At 59.6% G+C, this 27,857-nt stretch overlaps 1 protein-coding gene across 3 annotated transcripts in view; it reads right to left on the bottom strand.

Moving 5' to 3' along the window:
* Positions 1-27,857, bottom strand: part of SEPTIN9 (septin 9) — a 145,052-nt gene that overhangs the window by 103,053 nt on the left and 14,142 nt on the right. Inside the window, exon 2 of one of the 3 annotated variants that reach the window (XM_078438097.2) lies at positions 25,208-25,264. The exons of 1 other annotated variant lie outside the window; for it this stretch is intronic. In XM_078438097.2, coding sequence (XP_078294223.1) covers positions 25,208-25,264 — 57 coding nt within the window. Of the gene's footprint in view, positions 1-16,165; positions 16,796-25,207; positions 25,265-27,857 lie in introns of those variants that run through there. One more of the 3 variants, XM_060645256.3, reaches the window with a different exon arrangement.

Raw genomic sequence — 27,857 nt, 5'->3', positions numbered from 1 at the left:
GTGGCCAGCCCGGAGGACTAGACCAGTGCCCCGCTGACAGATGGGTGACAAGCTGGCATCATGCCTGTGTACCCCCCGGGGCAATGTTCGAGTGGTCATTCACCCACGCCCGTCCTCAGGAGCAGGGAAATGGCGGCAGGAGGCGCACGTCCCACACCTGCTTCTCCCAAAGCTTCCCGGAGTGTCATTCATTTCCTTCCCTGACAGCTGCCGGGAGCCTGGGCCCACGAGCAGCCAGCAGAGCGGTGGTAGGAGGGGCTTGCCGGAGGGGGTCTGAACCTGACCTCGACCTCCAGGGAGGAATGAGTCGTTCAGCCCTCCCTCCCGGCTGGGCCAGGGCCATGGGGGACATCCAGCTCCTGGGAGATGGGCCAGACCACAGGGATGAGGCCACAGGAATGCCCCTCAATGTCCACAGCAGAACAAGGCCAAGGTGAGACCCAGACCCTGACCAGGGCCCTGGCCGTTCAAGAGACCCGCGTCATGTCAGAGTGGAATGAATAGCCACCCCAGAGCAACTGCGTGAGAGCGTGTCTGAATGGGTGTGAGTGTGCATAAGGGAGAGAGGCAGGTCTTGGGCGAGTCCCTGTACCCCTCTGTGCCTCAGTTTCTTCATCTATAAAATGGGGAGAACATTACCTTCTTTGAAGGATCACCATGAAATGAAAATGTGTTAATACATTGGAATCTTTGGGCGCCTGGGGGGCTCAGTAGGTTAAGTGTCCGACTTTGGCTCAGGTCATGATCTCACAGCACGTGAGTTCGAGCCCCGATGTCGGGCTCTGTGCTGACAGCTCAGAGCCTGGAGCCCGCTTCGGATTCCGTGTCTGTCTCTCTTTCTCTGTCTCAAAAATAAATAAACGTTAAAAAACTTTTTAAAAAAGGAGATGCGTTAATACGGGTAAAGTGCTTGGAACAGTGCCTGGCACAAAAACAAGCGTTATAGGTTTGCTAAATAAGTGAAAAAAAAAAAAAAAAAAAAAACTTTTTCAAAACACGACACGTGTTACTACGTGCTTAAAACAGAGCTTGGCACATGGCAAGCAGCAGAGCCGGTGTTCTCGAATGCTGCCTGAGACCCGGGAGAGCGGCAGATGCTGGGGCCCGGCACCAGGGACCCCCATGTGCAACACACAGGCATGTGTCCACGCACACATGTGACTGTCTGCTTCATGACGACGTCTGGGCTCAGGCAGGTGGGCCACAGGGCGGAGGCCCTGTTTCCGTAGGAACCAGAGACAGCCAAAGACAGATGCCGGGGCGGGGTGGGGGGAAGCGCTGTAGGATCGAGCCCAGCCCGGTCCCCAGCCCCAAAGACAGAGCAGAATGTGGAGGGCCTGAGCGGAGGGGCCCCCCTCTTAGACATGTTCCCAACATCATTACATTTTGAAATTCGAGTCCTCGTAAAAATAACAGACCCCTGGTCTCGACCTCAGAGGTCCTCTCTCCAGCTCTCCTGAGCAGTCGTTACACGGTCCCTGCTTGAATACTTCTAGGCATGGGGAACTCACTACTTGGCGAACTGGCCTGCTCCACGGTCAGATAATCCAGGTTGTGGGCAAAGCGCCTCTTTATGTAACGAGTGAAGCTGTACTTCTGATACCAGCTGTGCATTGGGGAGGAACTCAGACTAAGTCCTTTCGTCCTTCTCTGTGACACCCCCCCACACACACACACAACTATTCGGACACAGTGACGGCAGCTCTCTTTCCTTTTTCCAAGTAATCTCTATACCCAACGTGGGGCCCGGACCCACCGTCCGGAGATCAAGTCGCACACGCTTCTGACTGAGCCAGGCAGGTGTCCCGAGAGCTCTTCTCTTTCGGTGCCTCCTGTCCAGAGAACCCCGCAGCCCCCTCCCCTCCCCTGCCCTGACTTTGCTCCAAGCCCTCCCTGGCCACGCAGGTCCCCCCCCCACCCCCACCCCGGGGCTCTCACTCGTCCACCCACAACCTCCTTCACGGCTGAGCCCTGGAGAGGCCCGTCTGCAGATAAGGGCCTGTTGTAGCTTGAATGGAGACCCCAAAAAGGTTTGTCGAAGCCCTAACGCCCAGGACCGTGAAAGCGACCTTATCTGTAAACTGCGTCTTTGCAGAAGTGATCGAATTAAGATGGGGGCGTCCTGGATCAGGGTGGGCCCTAAATCCAGTAACGAACAGGTGTCTTTGTAAGAGAAAGGAGCGGCGCTGTGGACAGAGGCGCTCGGGGGAGACAGCCACGTGCAGCAGGAGGCAGGACCGCGGCAAGGTGTCTACAAGCCCAGGAAGGCCAGCAGCAGCCACCAGAAACAGGGAGACGACGGGGACGCCTCTCTCTCCCGGCCTCCAGAAGAAACCGACTCTGACTCTGGACTTCTGGCCTCTGGAACCGCGAGTGAATACGTGTCCGCTGTTTGAACCCCCGCTTCGCGGCCACTTGTCACGACGGCCTCGAGACCCGTCCAGGACCTGAGCGAGGATGGCCCGCTGGCCAACGTCCCCACCCGAGAGCAGCCAGAGGCTGCATCCGCTATTTTGTCTCATCGGCAAGGCCGCATGGCTGGTCGCCCCGAGCTTCGGTCTGGGAGTATCTGCAGATCTTCCCACGCCCCACGGTCACAGGGCACCTGCCGCGGGGCCCCCTTTCCCCCCTCACACTCAGCACCTCATCTGACCTAGGGGTTCAGAGGGGAGGCCCGGACCCTGTATTTTCACACGTTGCCCAGACAACTGAATCAGCCGCCTGCACTCACCACTTTGGGGAGCCACTGGGCGGGATGCTGGCCAAGGCTCCTTCCTGTGCTAACCCCGCGATCCTGGCCCGGAGCGCCAGAAGGGCCGACCCGACGTGCGAGCCTCCCCGGGCACAGATGTGTCTCCCGTACCCCCGTCTCCCCAAGCTCGGGACACAAGCCGCCAAAACGGGCCCTCAGTTGCACTGGGCACTTGGGGCAAACTTGGCCCTCCTGCACGTCAACTGTCCCGCCCCCACCCCCACCTTCTGTTCCCTTGAACGCACACAACAAAAAGCACAGTTTTGTGCCAAAGGTGGGGCCTGAAGTTTCCCAGAGTCCGGTTTCCTGCCAGGCCTAGGTACAGTCTGTAGGACTGCTGGCCCCTGACTCTGTGTGTGTGTGTGTGTGTGTGTGTGTGTGTGTGTGTGTGTTTGTGCAAATGCATGTGCACACGCCCCTCCATGCGCAGCATGGGAGTCAGGAAGATAGAAAAACGGGAAATGAGAGCTGTGTTCACATGTGTGCACGCACACACGCACGCACACACACACACACACACACACACACACACTTGCACACACCCCCCCAAGGGGAAGTCCTTTTCCTTCCTTTCATGTCAAAGGATCCCGGGCTTCATGGAGCAAGACTGAACTTCAGAAACGTGCCCGAGGCTCGTCCCGGGCTCGCAGAAACCTCCCCACCAGGCCTCCTAGGGGTGCGGAAGGCGGCTCTCCAGGATCCGCCGCATCTCCTGTCCCCACCCCCGCCCCCGTTTCCTCCTCCGGGCTCCTCGAACCCTTGGGCTGCCTGCTCTGACCCCCACCTTTACACTTGGGTGTGAATCATTTCCTCTGCACGCACGCGGACACACACACGACGCTGGAGGGGAGAGGAGGGGGAGGCTTCCCTTCCTGGCCCCCGTGCGCCTGAGCGGCACGGTGCTCCCTCTTCGCAGGCTTCCTCTGGCACCCAGAGGCCCCTTCCTGTGCGCCAGCCCCCCCGGAAAACTTCTCGTGGGCCAGCTCCAGCCTGCCCACACCCTCCAGAAGTTTCTCTGCCAGCCAGTCGACACCCTCTGGGAAGAGCGTTTTGCCGCCAGGAGGCCCCGGGGTTTCGGAGGCTGCCACACGCTCTCCGGCAAGGCCTGGACCCCAGACCAAGTGAGGCAGGCAGGGCCGGTGCCCCCAGTTCTTCATTCCTTCCCAGATACCTTCCCGCAGCCCCAGAGGCTCAGTCCTTCCTTTCGCGCGTGGCTCTCACAGAAGTCACCGTTTTCACAAATCTAGGCACCCGTTTCGGTGGCCTTAAGTACATCCACCCGGCCGTGCAGCCATCAACATCAGCCATCTCTGGAACTTTCCGTCTTCTCAAACTGAAACCCCGTACCCCTCAAACGCTAACCCCAGCCCCCAGCAACCACCGCCTTCTATGAACGTGTACGCACATCTGCCCCAGACCCTGCTGGCGGTCCTTCGGGGCACACGACCCGAAGCGGGTTTGCCGGATTCACGTCAGAATTCTGTGTTCAACGTCTTGAGGAACCTCCATACTGCTTTTCACAGCGGCTGCACCGCCTTGCCTTCCCGCCGACGGTGCCCGAGGGCTCCGGTGTCTCCACATCGTCCCCCACGTGCGTTCGTCTCTGCCGCCTGGAGGGTCACCATCCGCCTGAGGATGAGGTGGTATCTCACTGCGGTTTGGATTTGCATCGTTCCAACGATTAGTGATGCTGAGCGTCTTTTCCCGGGCTTGTCGGCATCCCTGCGTCTTCTTCTTCTTCTTTTGAAGTTTATTTATTCATCTTCAGAGACAGAGAGAGCAGCGGAGGGGCAGAGAGAGAGGAGAGAGAGAATCCCAAGCAGGCTCCGCGCTGCCAGCACAGAGCCTGATGCAGGGCTCGGACGCACGAACCGCGAGATCACGACCTAGCCGAAACCCAGAGTCAGACGCGGACGGACTGAGCCCCCACCCCCACCCCCGGGCATCTGGTCTGTCTTCTCTGGGGAGATGTCTATCTGGGAAAAACGTCCAGTCCTCTGTCAGTTTCTTCGTTGGGTTGTTTGGGTTCTTTGCTGTTGCATCGTAGGAGTTCTTTATATATTCTAAATAGTAATCCCTTATGGATAGATGGTTTGCGACTCTCTCCAAAATCTGGGGATTGCCTTTGCACTCGGAAGAGGGCTTCCCTTAACACACACAAGTTTTCGATTTTGGTGCAACACAATTTATCTACTTTTTTCTTCGGTGGCCTGTGCTTTTGGTGTCCCTTCCGAGCAACTGTTGCCAAACCCAATGTCACAGGCTTCCCTCTGTGTTTCCCCCTAAAGCAGCTCCTTCTCTACGGGCGGCTCTATGTTCCTCAGAATCTTTTTTTACCCTCTTCGTCGTTAGTCAGCTTTTGCCTGTTGATGATTCTTTGTATTACATTTTGCTGTTCAAATTACTGGTGTGGTGTGGTTTTCTGTTTCCTGCCTGGGCCCTGACGAATACACCAAAGTAAGTAGAAGGGAGGAAGCAATGAAGATAAGGACAGAAATAAAGGAAATAGAAAAGAGAAAGAAAAAAAAATAAGGCAAAAGTTCGTTCTTTAAAAAGATCTACGGATCAATAAACTCATAGGCAGACTGATGACAGAGACGGAGAGCATAAATTAGGAAAGATATTAGGAAAGAAGGGTTATCCCTAAGATCCTACAGACATTAAAATGGTAACAAAGGGGGGGCGCCTGGGTGGCTCGGTCGGTTAAGCGTCTGACTTCGGCTCAGGTCACGATCTCACGGTCCGTGAGTTCAAGCCCCACGTCGGGCTCTGTGCTGACAGCTCGGGGCCTGGAGCCTGTTTCAGATTCTGTGTCTCCCTCTCTCTCTGCCCCTCCCATTCATGCTCTGTCTCTCTCTGTCTCAAAAATAAATAAACGTTAAAAAAAAAATTAAAAAAAAAAAAAAAAAGAAAGAAAGAGATAACACCAGGGCACCTGAGTGGCTCAGTCAGTTAAGCGTCCGACTTTGGCTCAGGTCATGATCTCACGGTCTGTGAGTTCGAGCCCTGCATCGGGCTCTGTGCTGATGGCTCAGAGCCTGGAACCTGCTTGAGATTCTGTGTGTCCCTCTCTCCCTGCCTCTCCCCCACTCACACTCTCTCTCTCTCAAAAATAAATAAACATCAGGGCACCTGGGTGGCTCGGTCGGAAAGGCGTCCAACTTCAGCTCAGGTCATGATCTCACAGTCGGTGAGTTCAAGCCCCTGCGTCGGGCTCTGTCCTGACAGCTCGGAGCTTGGAGCCTGCTTGGGATTCTGTGTCTCCCTCTCTCTCTCTGCCCTTCCCCCTGCTCATGCTCTGTCTCTGTCTCAAGAGTAAATAAACATTAAAAAAAAAAAATTTTTTTTAAGATTTTTAACAATAAATAAACATTAAAAAGAAATTTAAAAAAAGAACGTCCTTTCAACAAATAGCGCTACAGAAAAAAAAACCAGCAAGCAAAATCCAACATAACGAACCTCGGTGCTGTCCATCACATACCATAAGCAAAACCTAATTCAAGATGATTTCTAAACCTAACATAAAAGCTATAACTATAAAGCTTCTAGAAGAAAACACGGAAAATATCTTTGCCACGTGGGAGCAGGCAAAGCTTTCTTACAAAGAACACAGGAAGAGGTAACCACACAGAAAGAAATTTATTAAGGTAGATCTCATCAAAAATTAAAATTTAAACTTCTGCTCCTCAAAAGAGATCATTAAGAAAACGAACAGGCAAGCCACAGAGCGGGGGGGGGGGGGGGGGGGGGGGGGGGGGGGCGGGGAAATATTTACAATCCACGCAGCTGACCAAAGACCGGCATCCAGAAAGAATAAAAGCCAAGCAACCCACTTTTAAAGTGGGCAGCAGGTCTGAAAAGACCCTTCCCAAAGGAAAAGTAGTTGAGCACAGGAAAATGCGCTTAACGGCATTAGTCACCAGGCAAATGCGAGTTGAAGCCATTATGAGATACCATGAGACACCCACCAGGAGAACGGAACCAGCAGTGACAGCACCAACTGTCGGCGAGGACACGGAGCGACCAGAACTCTCCTGCATGGCTGGTGGGTAAGCAAAATGGCACAGCCACTTGGGGAAAAGATCTGGCAGTTTCTTACAAAACTAAATACACGCGTACCTACCTATCCTCTGGCCCAACAATTCTACCTCTTGGTAGTCACATAAGAGAAATGGAAGCATGTGCGCACACACACACACACACACACACACACACACACACCGCGTACAAGAATGCTCATAGCAGGGATGCCGGCTGGCTCAGTTGGCAAAGCATACGACTCTTGATCTCGGGGCCGTGAGTTCAAGCCCCACGTGGAACGGAGAGATTACTTTAAAAAAAAATTTTTTTAATCTTTCAAAAAAAAAAAAAAAAAAAGAACGCTCAAAGCTTTATTCGTAAGCGCCTTACACTGGAACCATGAAATGAACACCACTCAGTCATCATGGGACAAACCACCGGTGTTCGCAGAAACACGGAGACAGCTAGAAGACACGCAAACCGACAAAACTAACCTGTAGTGTGAGGAAAGACCCAGAATTTTGGTTGCCCCTAGGCCGGTGGAGGCAGAGGCTGACTGGCCGGGAGCGCCGATGGTGATGTTCTCAATTCTGACAGGAGTTAGGATACACAGGGCAAGCGCACGCCCCGAGATCTGGGCGTTTCACGGCACATCAATTTTACCGCCAAGAAAGAAAAAGAGCCGTAAACGAACGCTGGCCTCTCGCTGCTGAAATGCAAGCCGAAGTGTTTGCAGGGCGATGTGAAGTGGATCCCCCAAGTCACGGGGACTGTCGGCAGAGGGAGGGACAGACAGGTGTCGAAGCCACCAGGGCAAAACGTGCAGCATCTCGGTGGCGGGCATACGGGTGTTGGCGCTTGAACTCTTCAATCCCTCCTGTGCGTTGGAAATTTTTCACAGGGAGAAGATGGAAAGACTTAAAAGAGACAGAGACATATCAACCGAAACTAGGGGAAAAGAAGGAGAGGGCAAGCAGGAGGTCAAAGCCAGTTGAGGAGGGAGCCCTCTCTCCTGCCGTGCTGCCGGAGGGGTATCTTCCCATCCTTGGGCGTTTCCTGCTCTCTCCACCCGCCGCTTCCCGCACGCACCCCAGCCAGCAGCCACGGGAAGTGGAAGTAACACGGGGGGCAGAATGGGAGCCCGGCAGGGGCTGGCTCTCCAGGGCCTGCAGCGCCACCTCCTGGAGGAAAGGCCTTCTGCAGCCCAATCCCTCTCCCTTCTGGGGTTCACGGCCTCCTCCTTCCCCAGGCTCCCCAGGGGTCGCATCACTGCAGCAATGGCGGCGGGGGTCGGTGGCGGGGGGGGGGGGGGGGGAGGGGGGTGACACTGATGCATGGACGATGCATGTTTCCAGAACCCAGGCCCCCCAACCACTCCTCGCCAGAGAGGTGCAAGCTGGGGCAGGCGCTCCCGGTGTATGTCCCCTACCCTTAAACACACATCACAGAGGCACGGCCCAAGCCCACCCTCTCTGGGTGGCTCGTAAGCCCCCGGCCCACCGTCCCCCCCCCGGCCCCATCCCTCCGCCCTGGACATGGCGTCATCGGGATGGGCACACACTGAAGATCCTGGGGCTTGGAAGCGTGACGAAGTCAGCCCTTCCAAAGCCGTCGTTCTGTGGTTACTATCAGATAACAATGCCCCGTGACCTGTCAGCAGTGCCAGGGCCGAGAGCCCTGCATCCTTGAAGCGAAATGCCACCTGGAGAGGGCACTTGGCAAGGGCGGACAGCGGGGGGCAAATGCACACGGCCGGCCGCCCGCGTGAACGGCACCGGAAGCAGGGCCAGAGCGGGGCCCGGGCCCGAAGCGAAGCGACGGGAAGGCGGGGTCTTGGGCCCCGGGTGAGCCTTCTGCGCTCCACACTCACACCTGTGCTGCCCCCACCGGTGATCCTGCGGATGGCCAAGGGACACACTGAGCAGCGAGCAAGGCTTGACCTGAACGTCCCCTGTGTGGGCCGGGGTGCACAGGCCCCCACTGCCCGCTGTCCCAGGAGACGGCGTCTTGAATCTTTGTCTCCCCGCCCAGCCCCGCCACGGGAGCAGAAACACAGCAGCTGGAGAAGCAGCAGGTCTGTCCACACCAGCAGGAGGCGGGATCAGTCCCCGGCAGGCACGTGGGGTCGCACCAGAGCTCCCGCCCCCTCTGCCCGGAGACCCGGGGCCTTGTGGGACACGAAGAACGAGACGCTTCCCCCACGCCGCATGTCCTCTTGAGGCTACCCCATCAGGGGTGCCCTCTGGGCCCCAGATAAGTGCATCCTCCGCCTCTTCAACGGCCCGGTCTGCCCAGCAATCAGAGGCCTGGCTTCTCCCGCTGCAAAGAGCAGCCTCGGTGCCCTCCTCCCCTCCGGGCCTCCCCGCTTCCCTTCCCTGCCCACCACAGGTGACTCCTAGCAGCCGCCGGGCATTCAGGGCCTGTGGCTCCCTCCACGGGGCACCCAGCATGTCTCCCCAGCACCCCCCCCCCCCCGGCCGCTCCCTCTTCCGATGACACTTTGGCCACGCGCACCTTCATGACGACCCGACCTCAGGGCCTTTGCATTTGCTGTGCTTCTCTGCCTGGAAGCTCTTCCTTTGAAGGCTAGCCTGGTCGGGTTTCCCCCCCCCCCCCCCATCATACAAATTTCAGCTCCATGTCACCTCCTCGGGGAGGACGTCCGCTGATTCCCCGACACACACGGCCATGCGTACCTGGTGATGATCGCATCACCTGTCCTAGGCTTCTTCCAGCCCTCATCCCAACTCACGCATCGATGTGCTTATTGGCTAACTGCTTGACATCTAGTTCCGACGGAGCCCCAAGGAAGCAAGGGCCGTATCCCCCTGGTGCGTCGCCAGCGGCCAAGAACCTAGGCAAGCGCCTGCCCACCGCAGGACGTGAATAAATATCAAAAAGTGCGTTGGAACGAGCTGAGCGTAATGGTCCTGCGCACAGGATCCCGGCGACGGAATGACAGGAGGTGAAGTCAAAGCAGGAGAAGCAACACGGATAGCTGACACCGGTTAGGGGAGGGGGGAGGAAGGCGGGGAGAAGTGATGCCCTGGGCTGGGCGTGCGGTCCCTGCCACCTGTCACACCCGTCACACCCTGTCACACCCGTCCTCTCCCGCAGATCCACCCAGCCCCAAAGCGCGCAGTTTTTTATAGCAAAGTTTCAGAGCTGGTGCCTCTTTGCTAATTTCCTAGGGGTGTGTTGCTTTGTTTATTCAGCTTTGCTCAAGTCAGAGTTTCCTCATTTATTAAAAAAAAAAAAAAAAAAAAAAAAAGGAGCGGGGAGGAGCATCCGAAGGTCTAAAGACAGAAGCCTTCTCCACCCGGAGCTGAAATCCACATTGCTGTCTGTCCAGAGTTCAGGCTGTGGCCAAGACCGTTCTCCAAGTTCAGGCCGCTTGTCAGAAGGAAATCTCCCCAGTTTCTCCGTCAGGTCCCACCCTGCCTGCTGCCCGGTCACATGTGCAGCCTGAATGAATCCACAACTGCCCCTGTCAGCGGAATCCTCGTGTGGCCGGTGAAGGCGTGCCTGGGGCTGGAGGGCCTTTGGGCAAAGGGGTTTGAGTGGCAACCTCAGCGCAGAAGTTTCTGTCCGGATCAGATGACCAACTCAGAGCAGGAGAGAGAAGCTCGGATGGCAGAAGGCAAGGAGAAGAGCGTGGCTGGAAGACGGTTCCTGAGAAGGAGCACGGGGACAGGCTAACGGACAGTGAGCCCCACACTGACACACAGACAGCCAGGGTCACATGCAGGCCGGGCAGGGGGACCAGACAGAACAGGGGGTACGCCGACACAGCGGAACCCAGAACGTCCCAGGCTGGCCTCCGTCGTCAGCCCAGGAGGGCCCGGCCTGGGCTGCCCTGGGCGTGGCACGTGTCCAGCTGTGTTCTGGGCCAGAGTTGGGGCTCCCTGGCTGGCCTGGGGCAGGGGTGGGGGTGCAATTTAAGGCCTGGCCCAGCCCAGGATTTCCCCATTTCCTGCCTCCCAGAGGAGCCAGCCTGGGTGTGAGGAAAGAAAAAGTGAATCAGGAGCCTTACCTCACACCATGTGCAGAAATTAACTCAAAATGGATCAAAGGCCGGGGCCCTGGGTGGCTCAGTTGGTTAGGCATCTGATGCTTGATTTGGGCTCAGGTCATGATCTCACGGTTCATGAGATTGAGCCCCACATCAGACTCTGTGCTGACAGTGCAGAGCCTGCTTGGGATTCTCTCTCTCCCTCTCTTTCTGCCCCTTCCATGCTCGTTCGCTCTCTCTCTCTCTCTCTCTCTCTGTCCTCTTTCTCTCTCAAAATAAACATTTTTTTTTTTAATGGATCAAAGTCCTAAACGCCAGAGCCAAAACTGTACAACTCTTAGGAAAACACACAGGGGAAAAGTTTTGTGACAACGAGTATGACAGCAAAAACACAGGCAACAAAAGAAAAGAACAGTAAAATTGGGTTTTGTCAAAATGAAGAACTTCTGTGCATCGAGGAACACCAACAACGGCATGAGAAGGCAACTCGCAGAATGAGACAAAGTATTTGCAAATCACATATCAGACAAGGGACTAATATCCAGTATATATAAAGAACTCCTACAACCAATAACAACAACAACAACAACAACAAAACAATAAAAGACTCGGCAAAGGACTTGAAGAAACATTTCTCCAAAGACACAGACACCAACAAGCCCAGGAGAAGGTGCTTGGCGTCACCGAGCATTAGGGAAATGTACATCAGAGCCACAGAGAGACACCACTTCGCACCCCTCAGGATGGCCGCTGTCCACATAAACAAATTAATTTAAATAACATGTGTCGGTGAGGCTGTAGGGAAGCAGCACCCTTGTGCCCTGCTGGTGGGTGAGTGAAATAGTGCAGCCGCTGGGAAAGCAGTGCGGAGGTCCCCGCAAAAATTAAACACAGAATTCCCATATGATCGAGCAACCGTGTTTCTGGGTATGTGCCCCAAATGTCTGAAAGCGGGGACTCCAGCAGGTATCTGCACGGCCAGGCTCACGGCAGGAAATCTCACAAAAGCCAAAAGGTGGAAACAAGCTGGTGTCTACCCAAAGGTACAAGAATACACAGAATGTGGTCTGTCCATATAATGGAGTGTTATTCTGCCTCGCACTAGGAAAGAATCTCCGACCCCCCCCGCCCCAGTGCGGCTGTACCTTGGGGACATAATGCTAAATGAACTAAACCAGGCACAGAAGGACAAATGGAGCAGGATCCCACCTCCGTGAAGTTCCTAGAATTGTCAAACGCGCAGACACGGAACGTAGGGGGATGGGGAGAAGGGAAGATTGATGTTTCATGGGAACCGAGTTTCGCTTTAATACCGATGGTTGCACAACTGTATGAATATACTTAGCGCCACCAAAACGTATGCCTGAACATGGTCCAAACGGCAATTCTTTCTTATGCGTCTTTTGCCACAATTTTTAAAAGGAATTCAGAGTCCTGGGGCGCCTGGGTGGCTCAGTCGGTTGAGCGTCCGACTCTTGATTTGGGCTGGGGTCATGATCTCATGGTTTGTGGGATCGAGCCCTGCATCAGGCTCCACATTGACATCGCCGAAACTGCTTGGGATTCCCCCTCTCTCTCTCTCTCTCTCTCTCTCTCTCTCTGCCCTTCCCCGCTTGTGCACACTCGCTCGCTCTCGCTCTCTCAAAATAAATAAACTTAAAAACATAAATAAATAAACCAGCTCAGAGTCTAGCACAGGGCCCCTGGGGGCCCCCAGTCCAGTGATGGGTGTCCTCCTAAGAGAGGAGGAGAGACGGGGCGACACGGAAGGCTGTGACAACAGGCAGAGAGACTCGGTGATCCTTCTAGAAGCGGAAGATCACCGAGGATGACAGCCTGCTTCCCGGGGGCGGTGGCGGGCGGTGGGGGGAGACCAGCTCCTCCCTCGGGGCATCCGGAAGGAGCCAGCCCTGCCCACACCTTGACTTTGTACTTCCTGCCTCCAGAACTTTGAGACCGTGGCCTGCTGTTGTTTTAAGCCACCCGGTCTGCGGCAGCTGGTTTCAGCAGCCCTGAGAAACTACCCAGAGGACCAAGTCCCTCGCCACTCAGAGCCAGAAGAGGAGGAGGGCCAGGAGGGCGCCCGGCCATGCCTCTCCTCTGGGAGATGAGGAAAACCAAGCCGGAGAGGGCCAGGCAGGTCCAGGCAGCTTGCGAACCACAGTGTCCGGCCAGGACAGGGGTGAGAGGTGCCCGGGGACTCAGACACAAGCAGGGACGGGTGAGAACGCAGGCACTGTCCCTATGGGTGGGGGTGTCCAGCTCCCTGCCCCCACTCCCCATGACAGCGGACGCCCCTGAGAAGAGCAGACCACCAGTCCCCTCTCCCCGGGCAAGCGCCGTGGACCTCCGTGCGTCGGGCAGACGCCCAGGCAGGGGCAGCCGTGACGGGGCAGCTGGCCCTCCCGAGACCCCCACACCGATGTCGACAGAGCAGAGGGACTTCCACATTCCCCGCCTGCAAGTCACCCGCGAGGCCCGTTCCCACCCTCCCCGGGGCCCAGCTGAGCTCAGTAACAGCTCCCCAGTGGAAAGTTCCCTTCTTGGAGATTCTCTCCCTGCTGAAATACAAGCGCTTGGAACGAGATAAAACTGCTTAATTTGTAAAAGCCACAAAGCCGATCCAGAACAAGGGAAAAAACCCGACCCTTGGCTGGAAGGCGCGGCCTTCTGTGTCTCAGCGGCCAGTCACTGCTCCGTGACTCATCCCTGCCTTGCTGACAAGCCCTCCGGCATCTTCTCGGGGTGGGGGTGGGGAGCGGACAGCCCCTGAGGGGGCCGGGGGTGCCCCCCCCCCCCACTGAGGAGGACCCCGGGCCCCAGACTCACACACCGGGCAGGGGCCCAGCGCGGCCGGGACAGGCAGCGAGCAGACGTGAGGGTCCCACGGCTGTCCGCACCTGCCCCAAGCCCCTCCCCTTCCCCAGCGACCCCTCCTGGACAGAACCGGGCAGCGGCCGAAGGCCCACCTTAACCACCAGCCCTGGGGCATGAGCGGAGGAGCCCTGTCTGGAAGGCCCGGGTGGGGCGCTGGGCCGGGCAGGCGCCTCTGCCCGGTGTGGACTGAGACAGCTGTCACAACCGCCTAACGGCGAGACGAGGGGACGTGTCCGGCGAGAAGGAAGGAGGGTTCAGGGCCCCCCCCAGAACAGACTCAGAGGCCCCATCGGCAGTGGGGCGCTGCCTCCGGCCATGCTGGCCCAACTCTTTCAGCTGACAGGTTAGGAAACTGAGGCCCCAGCAGGCACAGGGGGCCCCAGTTAAAGGTACCGTTAGAGGCCAAGGTCAAGATCTGAGCAGGTCTGGGGAACAACATCGGGGAAAAGCCAGGAGGGTCTCCACTTTCGTCCCCATCTGTAACCAGTTTCTAACCGAGCTTTGAAAGAAGTAAGTGATTTTAGGGACAACGCAGCCCTGTGAGGATGTCCTCGATAGTACCGATTCTTCCACGGGCACACCCTGAGAGAAGGTCCCCGCGTCGTCCCTCGCCGTGCAGACCTGCCCGATGAGGGCAGCGGTGCCTCGCGCGGCCGCCGAGGTGCAGAGCTGAATGTTTGCAAAGGCAGGTTTGTTCAGTTCATGAAAAGCTCCCGGGGTCTGGTTAGCCCGGAAGGTTCCAAGAGTGCTATCACTTCCCAAGAGTCTCCCCCCCCTGCTCTCCGCTCCCCTGGTGTCACCCATGTGGGCGGTGGCTTGGCCGGCTGTAAAATGAAGGCCGGACCCGGCGCCCACCCCCACCCCACCCCCCACCCCGCCCCGAGGCCCCGCAAGCCAGGCTGGTGAAGTGAGGACCATCGCAAGCCTGCAGGGGTCCCGCTCAGGGCGCCCTGTGCCCTGCAGCCCCTGCCAGGGGAGCGTGGGGAAGTCTGGCTCCACACCTGTCTACCCCAGCTGGCCCGTGTCACTCAGCTCACACCTTGCCTTCCGCGGGTCTCCATGGCTGCCCCTCCTCCCGTGGTGGTCCCGGCCTTGTACACGTGCACGCACATGCACACGCACAGACGCATGCACACATGTGGGCACGCCGGTCGGCAGCTCTCCCCCCAGTGGCTGCCCCACCAGCCCTGACCTCACGTCAGGATCAGATCAGCCCCTGGAGCAGCAGACGAGGAGGAGCCTCGGGACGGGCCACCCTTTCCTCTGGCCTCTTGGGGAGCCCCCCAACCCACCCAGTGGCACGCAGGCTATGCACCTGTGGGGTGGCATTCTGAGCCTCACCGGGACCACCTGGAGCCCTAGAAGGCCCCAGACCTGCACAGGGTACCCAGGACACTCGAGGGGCACGCTGAAAGCCGCAAGCACCACGATGGGCTAGTCACGAGGTCAGACGCCGACACAGTCACGGCGTGCCGTGGCTGGCCGGGGGACTGAGCAGCCTCACCGCGGACAGAGGGCCACCTAACCGGATGACTCAAGGTGAGGCTGCCTCCCCTCTCTCCAGGATCGGTTCTTGCGCCACCCCGACGGCTCTGTGCCCGCTCCGTGGGGACCGCCCGTGAAAACGGCCCGTCTTTGAAAGGCTGGACCCACGAGGGGAGCGGGGAGTGGTCCAGACCCGCGAGGCCCCGCTGCCCCAGGACCAGCCGTCCGCCCTCACTCTGTGCCCTGACGTGACATCAGCGACTCTGCTGAAGAATCTGAGCCGAGCCCACGTCTGCTCATCCTGCTGGCCTGACGCGTCCCTCAGTGACCCTGGAAGATCGCCACTCCCCACCCCGTTGCAGGGTTCCTAGGTGAGTAGGGGCTCCAATGACACCAGTCAGTCACCTGGGTTAATGCCCCAAGCTTCCAGCGAACAGGACCAGGTCTGTCAGCCGTGTGCGGGCGTGCACACACCCACACGCGCGCACACACACACACACACACACACACACACACACACACACACACACGTCTGCATGTCTGCCCTGAGCCCCGGGAGCTCCACCCCGGCAATCAGCTCCTGGGAAGGCACCAAAAGGCTATTTCAAGGAGGAGACCACGGCGGCCTTGAAGACGGACTTTGGCTGGCAGCAAAAACACAAACCACACGGGGGACGAACCAACCAACTAGCGACCCAGAGCCGAGCGCCGGCCGCGGGTCCCCCCACCCTTTGCCGGGGAGCTCGGCGCCAACGTCCCCGTCCCTGCGCCCGGCGTCTCGGGACGCAGAAGTGGCACGCTGGGAACCGAGGGGGAGAAGGATCCGGGAAGCAGAGCGGGCTTGAAATAAAAGCCAGACTTCGTGAAGCTCGGCTCTGGGAACACCGCGTCCCACGACCTCAGAACAGCCAAAAGGAAAGAAATATGTCCACAGAAATGAATCCCAGTGACCCCTGGGTGCTGACTTCCCGAAGCAGCGATCCAGCTCTGAGTTAGGGGAGGGGCGGCGAGCGGCCTACCTGTGATCCGGTCTCTCTCCATTACTACGGATATATTTAGCAGCAGGCGGGAGTCCTGGCGTCCCCCTTTCCAGAGGCTTCCTCCCCTTCTCACCCCCGACGCCCTCCCTCCTTCTGCCTCCTCCTTCTCCTCCTCCTCCTCCTCCTCCTCCAAAAACACTCTTTGTCTGGTCTAATTTCTTCAATCTGTTGCAATCACGAATGCATCCAAATTACCACGTTTCCATGTGCTGATCATATGTTTGTGCTCCCAACTGAACCAGCATTGTCTCTTTGAATCGGGAGGGAGAAGGGACCGAGGCAGAGAAATAGAGGCGAGGAGGCGGGGCGGGGGCCGGACGTGGGCCGCGGGCCTCCCGCAGCCCCGGGGTCCCAGCCGGACTGGACTGCCGTCTGGGCTTTGTGCGCCCGGTGGCTCCAGAGGTGCGGCGTGCGAGCGGCTTCCGGCGGCCTTCTCTCCACCCCCTCCAGCCCCTCCGCCAGGCCTGCTGCTCCTTTTTAATATCCACTTGGAGAAGCTTAACTTAGCCTCTTGGAAACCAGCTCACAGTCAGATTCCTGGCGACTTCCAAAGTCTTTCATTTTCCCGTCCCGCGATGCTAGATCCTTTGGTCGCAAAGCCTCGCTCCCGCGTGCCTGCCTCTGCCTGCGGCCCCGCAGCCCACCCCCGACCCCAGACTCGACCCCCACCCCCCGGAGGAGGAGGCAGGGCCCCGGAGCACCTGCCCGAGGAGCCCAGCGGGATGTCCGGGTCCTGACAGAGACCGCTTGGCCCTCCCTCCCGCCCAGGCGAGGAGGGGGGTGGCGCAAGAGAGACTTCCTGGAAGGTCCCACACACTCATGAGTCAGTGCGTCCCCAGCTGTCCCCAGGGAGTGAGCTCCTCAGCGCGACTCCCCACTCAGCCCCTTCTCCGGGCCTGGCTGGGGGCTCGAGTGCCCCCTGCTCTTCTCCTGGGGCCCGGGACTGCGGGGAGGGGCCGCTCACCTGGCAACCTCAGGGCCCCACCGGCACCCGGTCAGAGTCAGGGCTGGGGGGCTGGGGAGATGGAGGCATCCCCTCTGCCCTTTAGGCTTCTTTCCCTCCAAGGCCCTTGGCCCCAGACAGACACGGGTTTTGTCTGCCGGACCCTCTTGAAAGAAGACGCGCGTCGGGGCCCATGCCGCACCGCTCGGGCAGTTTTGCGGAGAATCTGCAGATTCTGCGCTTGTCTTGGAAAAGACGGCCATGTGGCCACGTGGGCTGGTGTGAAGAGCGTCGCCCCCCCATTGACGACCCATTTCCGGTTTGCCCTGGTCCCCCAGCCCCTTCACTCATTGTCATTATTCTGAGTTTGCCATCCCGTCCCACATGGCCACGTGAGCCGTGTTACCACGGGCGGTCCGTGCGCACCTGCCTGCCAGACGGCGCGGTCAAGGTCCCCGTCCCCTCCCGCCTGGGACAAGACCCCAAACGCAGTCCCCTATGTCGCAAGGGCGTCTTCTCGGGGGGCGGGGGACGCCCAAGGGCAAGCACCTCCTCACCCCACCCCCCAAGCAGAGCCTGGAGGAAAGCCCCAAAAGCGGCCCGCATGGTGACGGAAGGTGGGGGCAGTGTCTCAACCAAGGGGGGGTCCGACAGGCTGAACAGTGGCCCCCAAACACATCACAACCTGATCCTTGTAAAGGGGACCTTATTTGGAGCGTCTTTGCAGAAGGGTTTAAGTGCAGTCAGGCTGGGTCCTAATCATATGGGGGGGGTGGGGGGGAGGCGGGAGAGATTTGCAGACCGTGGCTTTGAAGGCTGGGTGCGGCCACAAACAGAGGGGCCGCAGCCCCCAGGGGCAGCAAGAGGCCGGAGAAGGATCTGGCAACCCTGCCCGCACCTTGCTCTCAGGCGTCCAGGTCCACAACCTGAAGAGAACTCACTTCTGTGGTCGTGAGCCACCAAGTCTGTGGCCGTTTATTACGACAGCCCCAGGAAACACCCCCAGACACCATAAACCCAAGAGCCAACATCCCCGTATAACGTTTTCCGGCCATTATATTTCATTCTAACGCATTACATTCAACCAACCATTACCAATCCTTGGGTTAGAACAGTGGCAATCGTGGGGGCTTTGGGGTTTATTCCTTCAGCCTCTTTTCTGATTTTGAAGAAATGCTCCTTACTGGTTTTTCTGCTTATAAATGTAATCTTTGTTCATCGCACTGGATTTAGAAACTGCAGAAAAGATATGAAGAAGACCCCCTTTAATACCACACGAGACTCTCCGGCACCAATTCCCGCCGGGGCCAAGCAGGCCCAGGAAGGCCCCCCCCCCCCTCCCCGAGACAGGCCCGCTGGTGGAAATTCGGGCTAGGCCAGGACACGCGGCGGCCTCGTCCGTCCAGGCCGCCTCCTGCAGGCGCCGGGCGCACAGGCTGTGATTTCACAGCCGTAGTTGGTGCAGCTGCTAAGCACAGCTGACCTGGGGTTTGTCCCCGGCATAGTTTGGCTCGACGTCCGTCCGTCCCCCCCCACCACCATGCCTAAAAATCCGAGCATTCTGGCCCAAGTAGGGGATCATTTGAAACCAAAAACCTGGCAGCACCGATTGGCTCCGAGGAGGCCCGTGTGAGTCATGAGCCAGCTCAGAGGCCAGGCACAGAGGTGGGGTGAGGCCAGGCCAGACCTGCATCCCAGAAGTGGGTTCCCCACATGGCTCCATTATCCTCGTCTGTGGTTACATAAAACCCGATGCCCCCCCCCCCACCCCAGCTTAGAATCTGCCGCTGCATTAGCATACGAAAGGCGGTGAGCAATGCCAGTGAGGGGGCAGGCTTCCTTTAACCCAGCACTGCCCGGATTGGACACCTGCCACCTGGGGGAGGCCGACCCCCCAACCCCCCCCCCCCCCCACCCGCCCCGGGGGCCATAGCTTTGGGAAACTGCCTGGAGCAGCCAGCAAGGCCCAGCCCCCTCCGGCCAGCCCACGTCCTGGGGTGGGCACCAATGCACAACAGCTCTTTCCAGACGGTTCTCAAGATGGTGCCTCCGTCCTTCACCCCCCTTCCCCCCACACAGATGTGTACCTGCCACCTGCCTGTTCCCAGCCACCTTCTTGTCAATGTCACCATCACCAGCGAGGGGCCTGGTACGGGGTGAGGCCTGTCTTTAAAGATACCGCCCTGCACCCGGTGGGGAGGGGACGCCCAAGTAAGAGGCGTTCCCGGGGTGCCCTGAACGCCTGCCGCCCGGCCAGGAGGATGATTCTGATGGTGCGGGCAGCATCGAGAAGGGGCTGACAGGACCGACGGGGCCTTGTTCCCCGCGCCCCTTCTGAGGAGGGGCTGTGAGGAGGTGGGGGGAGAGGAGACACTCAGAAAGGAAGGTCACATTCTGAGGCTCTGGGCTCACACTTTCCGCCCCCGCTCATCCCCCTCCCCCAGCACGGATGCCTGCGAAGCCTCCATAATCGGCTCCGAGCTCCCAGGGAACTCTCCCTCTAAAAAATGACTTTTCCGTTCATTTCCCGCTCACCCCCAGACTCAACCACTGGAGTCTGCCTCCCTGAGTTACAAGTAAAGGCGTTCCATCCTGACCCCCTCCCGCTGCTACCTTACCCGCCAGCAGAGCGGGCAGCCTCCCCGAGCAACACAGATTCCGGGCTGGGGCCGGCTGCATTCCTCTCCGGAACCTTCTCCCCGCTTTTGATCGTGTGGCCAACTTTCGGCTGCTCCTGAGCAAATGCAACCCGGCTACTCTCTGCCCTTGGGCCGGCCTGTTGCTTTGGGAGGAAGGGAACCAAGATGAGACGGGGGAGGGCAGCGGCCCGGGAGGGCCTCACGCTCAGCCAGCCATCCCAGGCTGCAGCCCGGCCGGAGCCGGCGCTCCGCTCCTACAGGAGGCCCCGGCTGGCCGTGTGGTGCAAGGGGGGGCCTAGGGGTTTGGAGGCCAGGTTCTCGGTAGAGTCTGCCCCCGGGGCCCCGGGGTTGGAGCTTCTGCCCAGAACACTGAAAACTCCCCCAAAGAGCTGGTGTCTTCTATTCACCGCTGGGAGCCCTGCATTCTGCCTGCTCGGCAAGCGCCCAGTAAACGCTCGCCGGGTGAACAACGAAGTTAAAGATCCAACACGTGGACTCTCCCGACCGGCGCTGCCCAACAGAACGCTCTGCGATGATGTAAATGTTCTATATCTATCGCGTTCAATATGGCAGCCACGTGTGCCTACTGTTGAATGGGTTTCCTCCTCCTCCTCCTCCTCCTCCTCCTCCTCCTCCTCCTCCTCCTCCTCCTCCTTCTCCCCGGAGACATCGCATTCTCCATAAATGTCTTCACCAGAAGACAAACAAAGAGAAAAGCTACTTTTCAGCCAAGGCAAAAGAAGGCGGATACTTCTATTTTAAACTCTTTCTTTGGCCCATCGTCCCAAGCTTCTCCTATCGAGTTCAAGTCCACAGTATTTACAGCCTGCTAGCTATGTGCCGTAAGAACATGGAGCCCTATGGGTGGGGAGGACCCCGAGACCCCCCAGGCCAGCAGGCTAACGGAGACTGACGGGCCGGGTCAAAGTTACCGTGGAGAGAGAACACCTTCAGAGACGAGAAGGTGCACAGCCCGTCCCAGAGCGTGGTCGCCAGATGGCCAGGGCACCCAGAGCATGGAGGGAGGAATCGGGAGAGAGGGCCTGGAAAGGGGGCCGGGCCAGGCTGGGAAGCGTCATGACCACCGTACTTGGGTTCCATTTAGCCTGTGGGGAGAAGTGAACCAAGGTTTCCTTAATAGCAGGAGGATCATGACCAGGTCTGTTCCGAATAATCACACGGACGCAGCCTCTGGCCCAGGCCCGGGCACACGGCCGGGTCTCAGCGAATGCTGCCGAATGCTGATGGGACCAGGGCAGCCTCCGTGTGGAGAAGGGGTGCCGTGAGGAGGGACACCGAGGCCTGACCAGGTCCAGGCCAAGAGGCGGCCATTTGGGGAGAGGGGGGGTTGACAAGAGGGTGTTGGGGGTGGTGCAGAGGTTAAGGAGACACCGATTTCTTGCTTGAGTACCTGGGTGGACGGTCAGGCTGAGACGTGACGGGAACAAAGGAAATGAGGTGTCGGTGCATGGGAAAAGAAGTACTATCGAGGGGAGCCTCTGAGAGCCCACGGCCCTGCCCGCGGTCAGCCAGGCTCTGGCAGTGTCGTCCTCGACCGGCTCCCTGCCACAGAGGCACGCTCTCTCCCTCCTGCCTGTGTGCCCACAATGATGGCGGCGGGCCCCACGTACAGCTAGGGGTCCTGAACGTGAGGCTGAGGGCTCACTGGGCCCGGGACAAGGAAGGGGTGCGTGAGCCTGGACAGAAAGACGGGCAGGGAGGGAGTGTCGGAGGAACCCGCCCGAGATCCCAGGGGGCACCCGCTTGTGAGGCGTCCCCCGTGAGGGCAGAGACACAGCCCCCATCCACCCACAGCGGCCCAGCGGGAAGGTACTTGAGGTTCCCCTAACGAATCGTCACAAACACAGGGGCTTAAAATAACAAAAACGGGTTCTCTCCCGTTCTCTCTTCTTCTGGAGGCCGAAGTCCAAAATGAAGGCATCGGCGGGGCTGATCTTCTTCCAGAGGCTGTGGGGAAAACCCTTCCGGTCTCTTCCAGCCCCAGTCCCGGCATCCCCCCGGAGTGCTCACCTTACTTCAGCTCTGCCTACGTCTTCACGCGGCCTTCTCCCCCCGTGTACGTCCCCTGTGTGCCATGTCCCTTCTTGGAAGGACCCCCAGCCATGGGGTTTAGGGCCACCCTACCAGGAGCAGAACCTCATCTCGAGATCCCCAACCAACGACGCCCGGAAGAGACCGATGTCCAAGTCAGGTCACTCTCTGAGGTTCTGGGTGAACGTGAATCCTCAGGGGACACGATTCAACCTCCTACAGAAGGGATGAGGCCACCAACCTCAGAGGTGTCTGAAGGAGGAAGAGAAGGACCCAGAACACACACGACGGGCAGAAAGAGAAGGCTCTGAGAGATCCCGGCCGGGGACAGTCGGGCAGGCTGGCGGGCCGGGCCGCAGAAGGTGAGGGAGCTGACCGGGTGCGCTGTGGGAACCAGGGCAAAGGTTGGCCCGAGACAGTGGCCCCGGAAGCGGCTGCCCAGAGACGCTGCTAGAGGCCCAGAGTGTGGGAAAAGAAACCGGAAGGCCACTTGGGAGGTCTGAGTGTGGGCATCCCCACGGCCCAGACGATCCGCCTGGGGTCACACACGTGGGCACGGGGACACGTGAGGATGTTCCCAACAGCGCCTGTAACGGAGGAACCTTCCGTGGAACCCCGGCAGCAGGCCCGCGGGTAGACAGGCAACTCGGCCTGCCCGCAGGGAGGAGCCCTCGCCCGCGGTCAGAATAAATGAACTAAAGCTACGTGGACCCTGCGTGGACAGGTCCCAAAGCCATCCCGTCGCGTGGAAAAGCAAAAAGCAGCAAACGGCCACCGCCCCCTTGGACACCCGATGTGATGCCGCTGGTCTTCAGCACGAGACCACGAGAGACCGCACGAGACCACGAGAGACCACATGAGACCACGTGTGTTGACCACAGACACGCCCGACGGGGACCGGTTCTAAATTCAAACAAGTGGTCACCCTGGCAGGGGTGGGCATGGGGAGGGTCACCCCAGGGGTTCAGACTGCACCCGTGATACCCCATAACTCACGCCGGATGGTGGGGGCACAGCCGTTCTGTTATTTTACTTTTCACGTTTACGTGTCAACCAAGTTCTTTTTTTTTTTTTTACTTTTTTTAATGTTTCTTTATTTTTGAGAGAGAGACAGCGTGAGCGGGGGAGGAACAGAGAGAGAGGGAGGCAGAACCCGAAGGAGGCTCCAGGCTCCGAGCTGTCAGCACAGAGCCCGAGGCGGGGCTCGAACTCATGAGCCGCGAGATCGTGAGCTGAACTGAAGTGGGACGCTTAACCGACTGAGCCCCCCAGGCGCCCCAGTACCAATTCCATTTTTATAAAAGAGAGCCGCGAGTGAGTGAGCTCGTCAAAGCATTGACCTGGGTGTGGCTTGTGCCAGAAACGGCCGTCCCCGGCCTGGTCCCACACACAGCCCCGTGAAGAACCTGAACGAAAGCAGGCCTCTGGAGGACTCGGGGTCCAAGGTCCCAGACACGGGAGACCAGGCAGGGTGTGGGACAGGAGGTCAAGCTTCGGGGGGGGTGGGGGAGGGAGGGCGGCGGCTCTCAACGGGGATCCTACAAGGGTCAGAGGGGCGGGGCGAGGGGGCTGAGAGGCTGGGGGTCCAGGGCAGGACCCCGCCTGGACCGAGGTCTCAGCTGCAGGACGGCAGGGCTGACAGAAGGAGCCAGGGAGACGAGGAAAGGGTGTCCCGGGCCGGAGCCCGCACAGGCCCCCACAGAGAGGATTCCGTGTGTCAGCAGGCGGTCCCAGGCGAAACCCAGATCACCGACTTGCAGCTCTGGGCTTTGGCAAATTATGCCTTAGGCTTCCAAGTGGAGCCGTGCTAGCGGCTGCCAAGGGCTGACGGCACAGAACTGGCCAGTCTGAGCGCGGGGAGGCGCTGGCCAGAGGAGGCTGCGTCCACGCGGCCCGGGGCGCCAGTCTCCCAGGACCTCAACCCCCGAGCTCAGGAGCCGGTCTCCAGCCCGTCACAAGACCAGGCCCCCAGACCCAGCCCCGCTGGCGGAAGGGAGGGAGACCGAGAAGCGGCCCAGCTGCAGAGGCAAGGGGTCCCGGAGAAAAGTTCCCCGGGGAAGGCAGAGGCGGCCGGGCGGTCCAGTGGTCAGCGGCCTGACGTGGCCCCGGGTGGGCGGAGCTCCTGCTTAACCACGGATGTGAATCATTCGGCCGCCCTGCAGACCTCCAGCCGGGCGTCACCCTTCCCTTCCCACACCCGGCCCCATCCTGCACCACACGGGGCCTCAGACACGGCCGTGTGGACATCCCAGCCTGTACAGACACACCCCGCCGACACCACCACCCCCATTCCCTGCAAAGAGCTGCCCCTGGCCTCCCCACGAGCCTGGAGGTGTCCCACCCACGGGCAGGTGACACCTCTCCCCTCGGGGATGTTTGCGCTGGCCCCGGAAGTAGGCGCAGGAACGTCTGGGCAAGGAATTCTGGCGTCGCCAGAAAGATCTGGCTGCTAGCTACATGAAGACCTTAGCTGGAAGTTCGTCTAAAATAAAGTAATTAAGGGGGCGCCTGGGTGGCTCAGTCGGTTAAGTGTCCGACTTCGGCTCAGGTCATGATCTCGTGGTCCGTGAGTTCGAGCCCCGCGTCGGGTTCTGTGCTGACCGCTCAGAGACTGGAGCCTGTTTCAGATTCTGTGTCTCCCTCTCTCTCTGACCCTCCCCCATTCATGCTCTGTCTCTCTCTGTCTCAAAAATAAACGTTAAAAAAAAAATTAAAAAATAAATAAATAAATACAATAAAGTAATTAAGGAATTCTATGCAAGCGACCGGACGAATAAATTAAACTTAATGGATTCTTCAGACGGTCAACAGTCACGTGTAGCTAGCGGCCCCTACAGGGGACAGCACAGACACAGGACCTTTCCACCATCACAGGAAGTGCGACTGGGCAGGGCTGGTCTCGGAGGTGGGACGCGGGCTCTGGGAGAGGTGAGTCCCTTCATCTCCGGGCCCCGACATCCTCCTTGAAAGGGGGCCACCAGCATGAACACGCACAGAAAGAGCCAAGAGAATAGCTTGGCCGTGACCATCATGAGCTTGCTAATTTGACACTGGTTACCTATTCGCTCTGTCGCGGGAGCACCTTTCCTTCCGCAGGGTCACGGGGAGCAGGCGCAGGGGTCACGGGCCGATTGGCTCAGAGGTGCTCAGAGTCAAAGCCGCCCTCCCGCGGGCGGCCCGCCCTCGGCACCTCGCGCCTTCCCTCCGTGCTACCTACAGACGGGCGGCTGCCCCAGCCCCTGGCGACACGCCTCTGCCGGGCCCGAACGCGACCTGCGTCAGAGCCATCGAAGACGGCGTCTCCCTGGACAGCAGAGGAGGGGCCCTGCTCACCCGAGAGGGCCAGGCCGCAGAGAGGGCAAGGCCATGACTTAACACACCGCTTACCTGGGCCCGTGGGGTCGCCAAGCTTCCGGAGACGGTTGCTGGAGGTCCGCGTGACTCCTAAAGACAGGGGCAGAAGGCACAGGTCACACACGGCCGCCGGCGGGTGGTTAACACCGGGCACGCCCTCACCTCTGCTCCTACAACGGGCTCCAGAACCAGAAACCAGAGGTCCTCGTCCTCCCCGGCGACACCCAGGCCCAGCAGCCACCTGCAAGGACAGCCACTGCCATCTGGACACCGGCCACTGGCGGCCACCGGGCCAGACTCTTTACACCCATTTCTCACCTAACTCTGACCGCTGCCTTTTGCGGCCGAGTTTCAGTCGGGTCGAGGAACCTGCCCGAGGTCGCACAGCTCCTAGGAGTTGAGCCCAGGATGAACCCAAGTCCGTCCAACTCTAAAATGCGGGCTTGGCCCAGTGCATCATGCCTTCCTGACTGTCCGCAGGACGGTGAGGGGTGCTGGCCCCCGGTCAGGCACTGGTCACCCCCTGGGATGGCACACGTCGATCTGTATTGTGAATCGGGATCTCCCCGCACCAGGGTCCCTGACGCCACCCCCCTCCCCCCACTGCTCTGAGGCCGGGCAGGGCCGGGCTGGATCCGGGAGGGTGGAGGACGAGCGGTCCTCCCCCACACCCCCCAGCGGGGAGCAAGAACGGAGCCCCAGATGAGCACCGCCTCGTGCTGCACACGCTCCATCCCGGCACCCACCCCTCGGGCCAGCGCGTGCTCCCTGGAGAGGCTTATGGCAGGCAAGTCCTGACTCGAGGAGATTTGCGGAGGTGCTAAGCCGAGCCCGGCCGAAGCTGCCAGGAAGGGTATCCACGGGAGGGGCAGGGGAGCGTGCTACCGCGGCCAGGTCTCACGGAGCTCTGGAAGTGTGCCGCCTGGGCAACCAGGCCGTCCTTTGGAGAGCCGCAGGGACACCCCAGGTTGGCCGGCAGAGGCCCTCCCCACAGACGGCAAGATGAGCGGGGAAAGGACCCGCTCATCAGGGTTAACCCGGAAACCTGCCCGCAGCCTCCGCCGTCTGACAGCCACCCAGGATGCCGGGGCCAGAGATGCCTGCTCCCGTCTCGCGGTCTTCCGGAGAGGCTCTTACAATGCTCACTCACTCATCCGTCCCACAAACGCCCCCCCCCCCCCCGACACGGTGACCACCGGGAAGCGGAGGCAGCCAGCATTGTTCCTGAAGGTGCCAGAGCCCCACGCAGGGTGACCCACAGACCTGGCTTCATGTGCAGCTCCCCGGGGACACCCATGCTCTGTACGTCTGAAGACAGTGACAGCAGAATGGGTACAGTGCATCCTTCAGGGTCTTTCTTACCTGCCGCTAAGCCCAGGTCTCTTTCTGAGCTTGGGGAGGACCCCAGGATGTGCCCCAAATGTTGAACCCACACAGAACACCACCAAGAGATGCATGGACGCGAGACTCAAGGGCCTGGAGTGACCAGCGAGGCCTCTGGGAGGCAGGGACGACCAAGCGGACCCTCGAAGGAGGCAGGGAGGAGGAGGGATGCTGTGAGGTCACGACCACTTCCGCTCGCGGAGGCTCTATGACCACTCCCCGCGCACCCCACGACGCAGGTGCCACCAGGGCCATTTCAGACAAGGGAAGCGAGACCTGGAAGGCCCCCTCGGCCCGCCCCAGCCACGTCGGCGACCTGGTGGCCGACTCTATGTGTCAACATGACTGCATCCCCCCGTGCCCAGATATGCAGTCAAACGTGATCTCTGGGTGTTTCTGGGTGAGGTTAGTGTTTGGATCAGCAGACTGGGCACAGCAGGCCGTCCCCTCGGCGCGGTGGGTGCGGACACGACCGAGGAAGGGGGGTGCTCTGGGCCTGACGGGAACACCGGTCTTCTCCTGCCCACGGGCTGGGACGCACGGCGTCGGCCCCCCTGGTCCTCGGGCTGAACTGCGGCACCCGCCTCCCGGGGCGCCCAGCTTGCAGCCGCAGCCCTGGGGTTCCTCAGCCTCCGTCATCACGTGAGCCCATTCCCCGCCGCTCTGTGACCTCACCCCGCAGACACGCGAGCACCCTGGGTGCCCGGCCACCCCGATGAAACGTCTGCTCACCGCCGAGTGATGGAAACCGTCCCTCCTCGACTACCGCCCAGAACACGAGGATTGCAGGCCACCCCTGCCCATCGGGGCTGGACCGCGGCCTCAGGCCCTTGGGGGCGGGAAAGTCCCGCATTGGGCTTCCAGAACTGACTGCTCCCTTCGGACCCGGAGAGGGTGGGGCCCTCAGTGGCTCTGGTGGGCTCCCCGGGGCTGGGAGCGGCGGGAGGGAGACGGGCCCTGCCCCCAAGGCTGCTGAGGCGGGAGTGTGGGCATCCCCAGCCTCCGACGGCCACCACGACGGCCGTGAGCTCTCTCCACACGCCTGAGTGGGAGCTACACTGCATGTGACAACCCACGAGAATGATCATCACCCCCCAACACACACACACACACACACACACACACACAAAGCCACTCAGAGGTCCCGCCGTCGGGCTAAGAGTGGCACCAATGAGCCACAGCTGTGCCTGTAAATCCAGCAAGTCCCCAGTATGGAAACAGTACGGGCTGAGGAACAGAGGAGGAATGAGCCCAACATTCCTGTGGATTGACTCACTTCCGGCTGTGACTCGCCCGGGGC

The sequence above is a fragment of the Panthera onca genome, chromosome E1 (assembly GCF_046562875.1).
Source record: "Panthera onca isolate mPanOnc1 chromosome E1, mPanOnc1 haplotype 2, whole genome shotgun sequence".
Classification (NCBI taxonomy): Eukaryota; Metazoa; Chordata; class Mammalia; order Carnivora; family Felidae; genus Panthera; species Panthera onca.
Note: the sequence above shows the minus strand (reverse complement) of the source record. Positions and strands in the feature narration are given on the sequence as shown.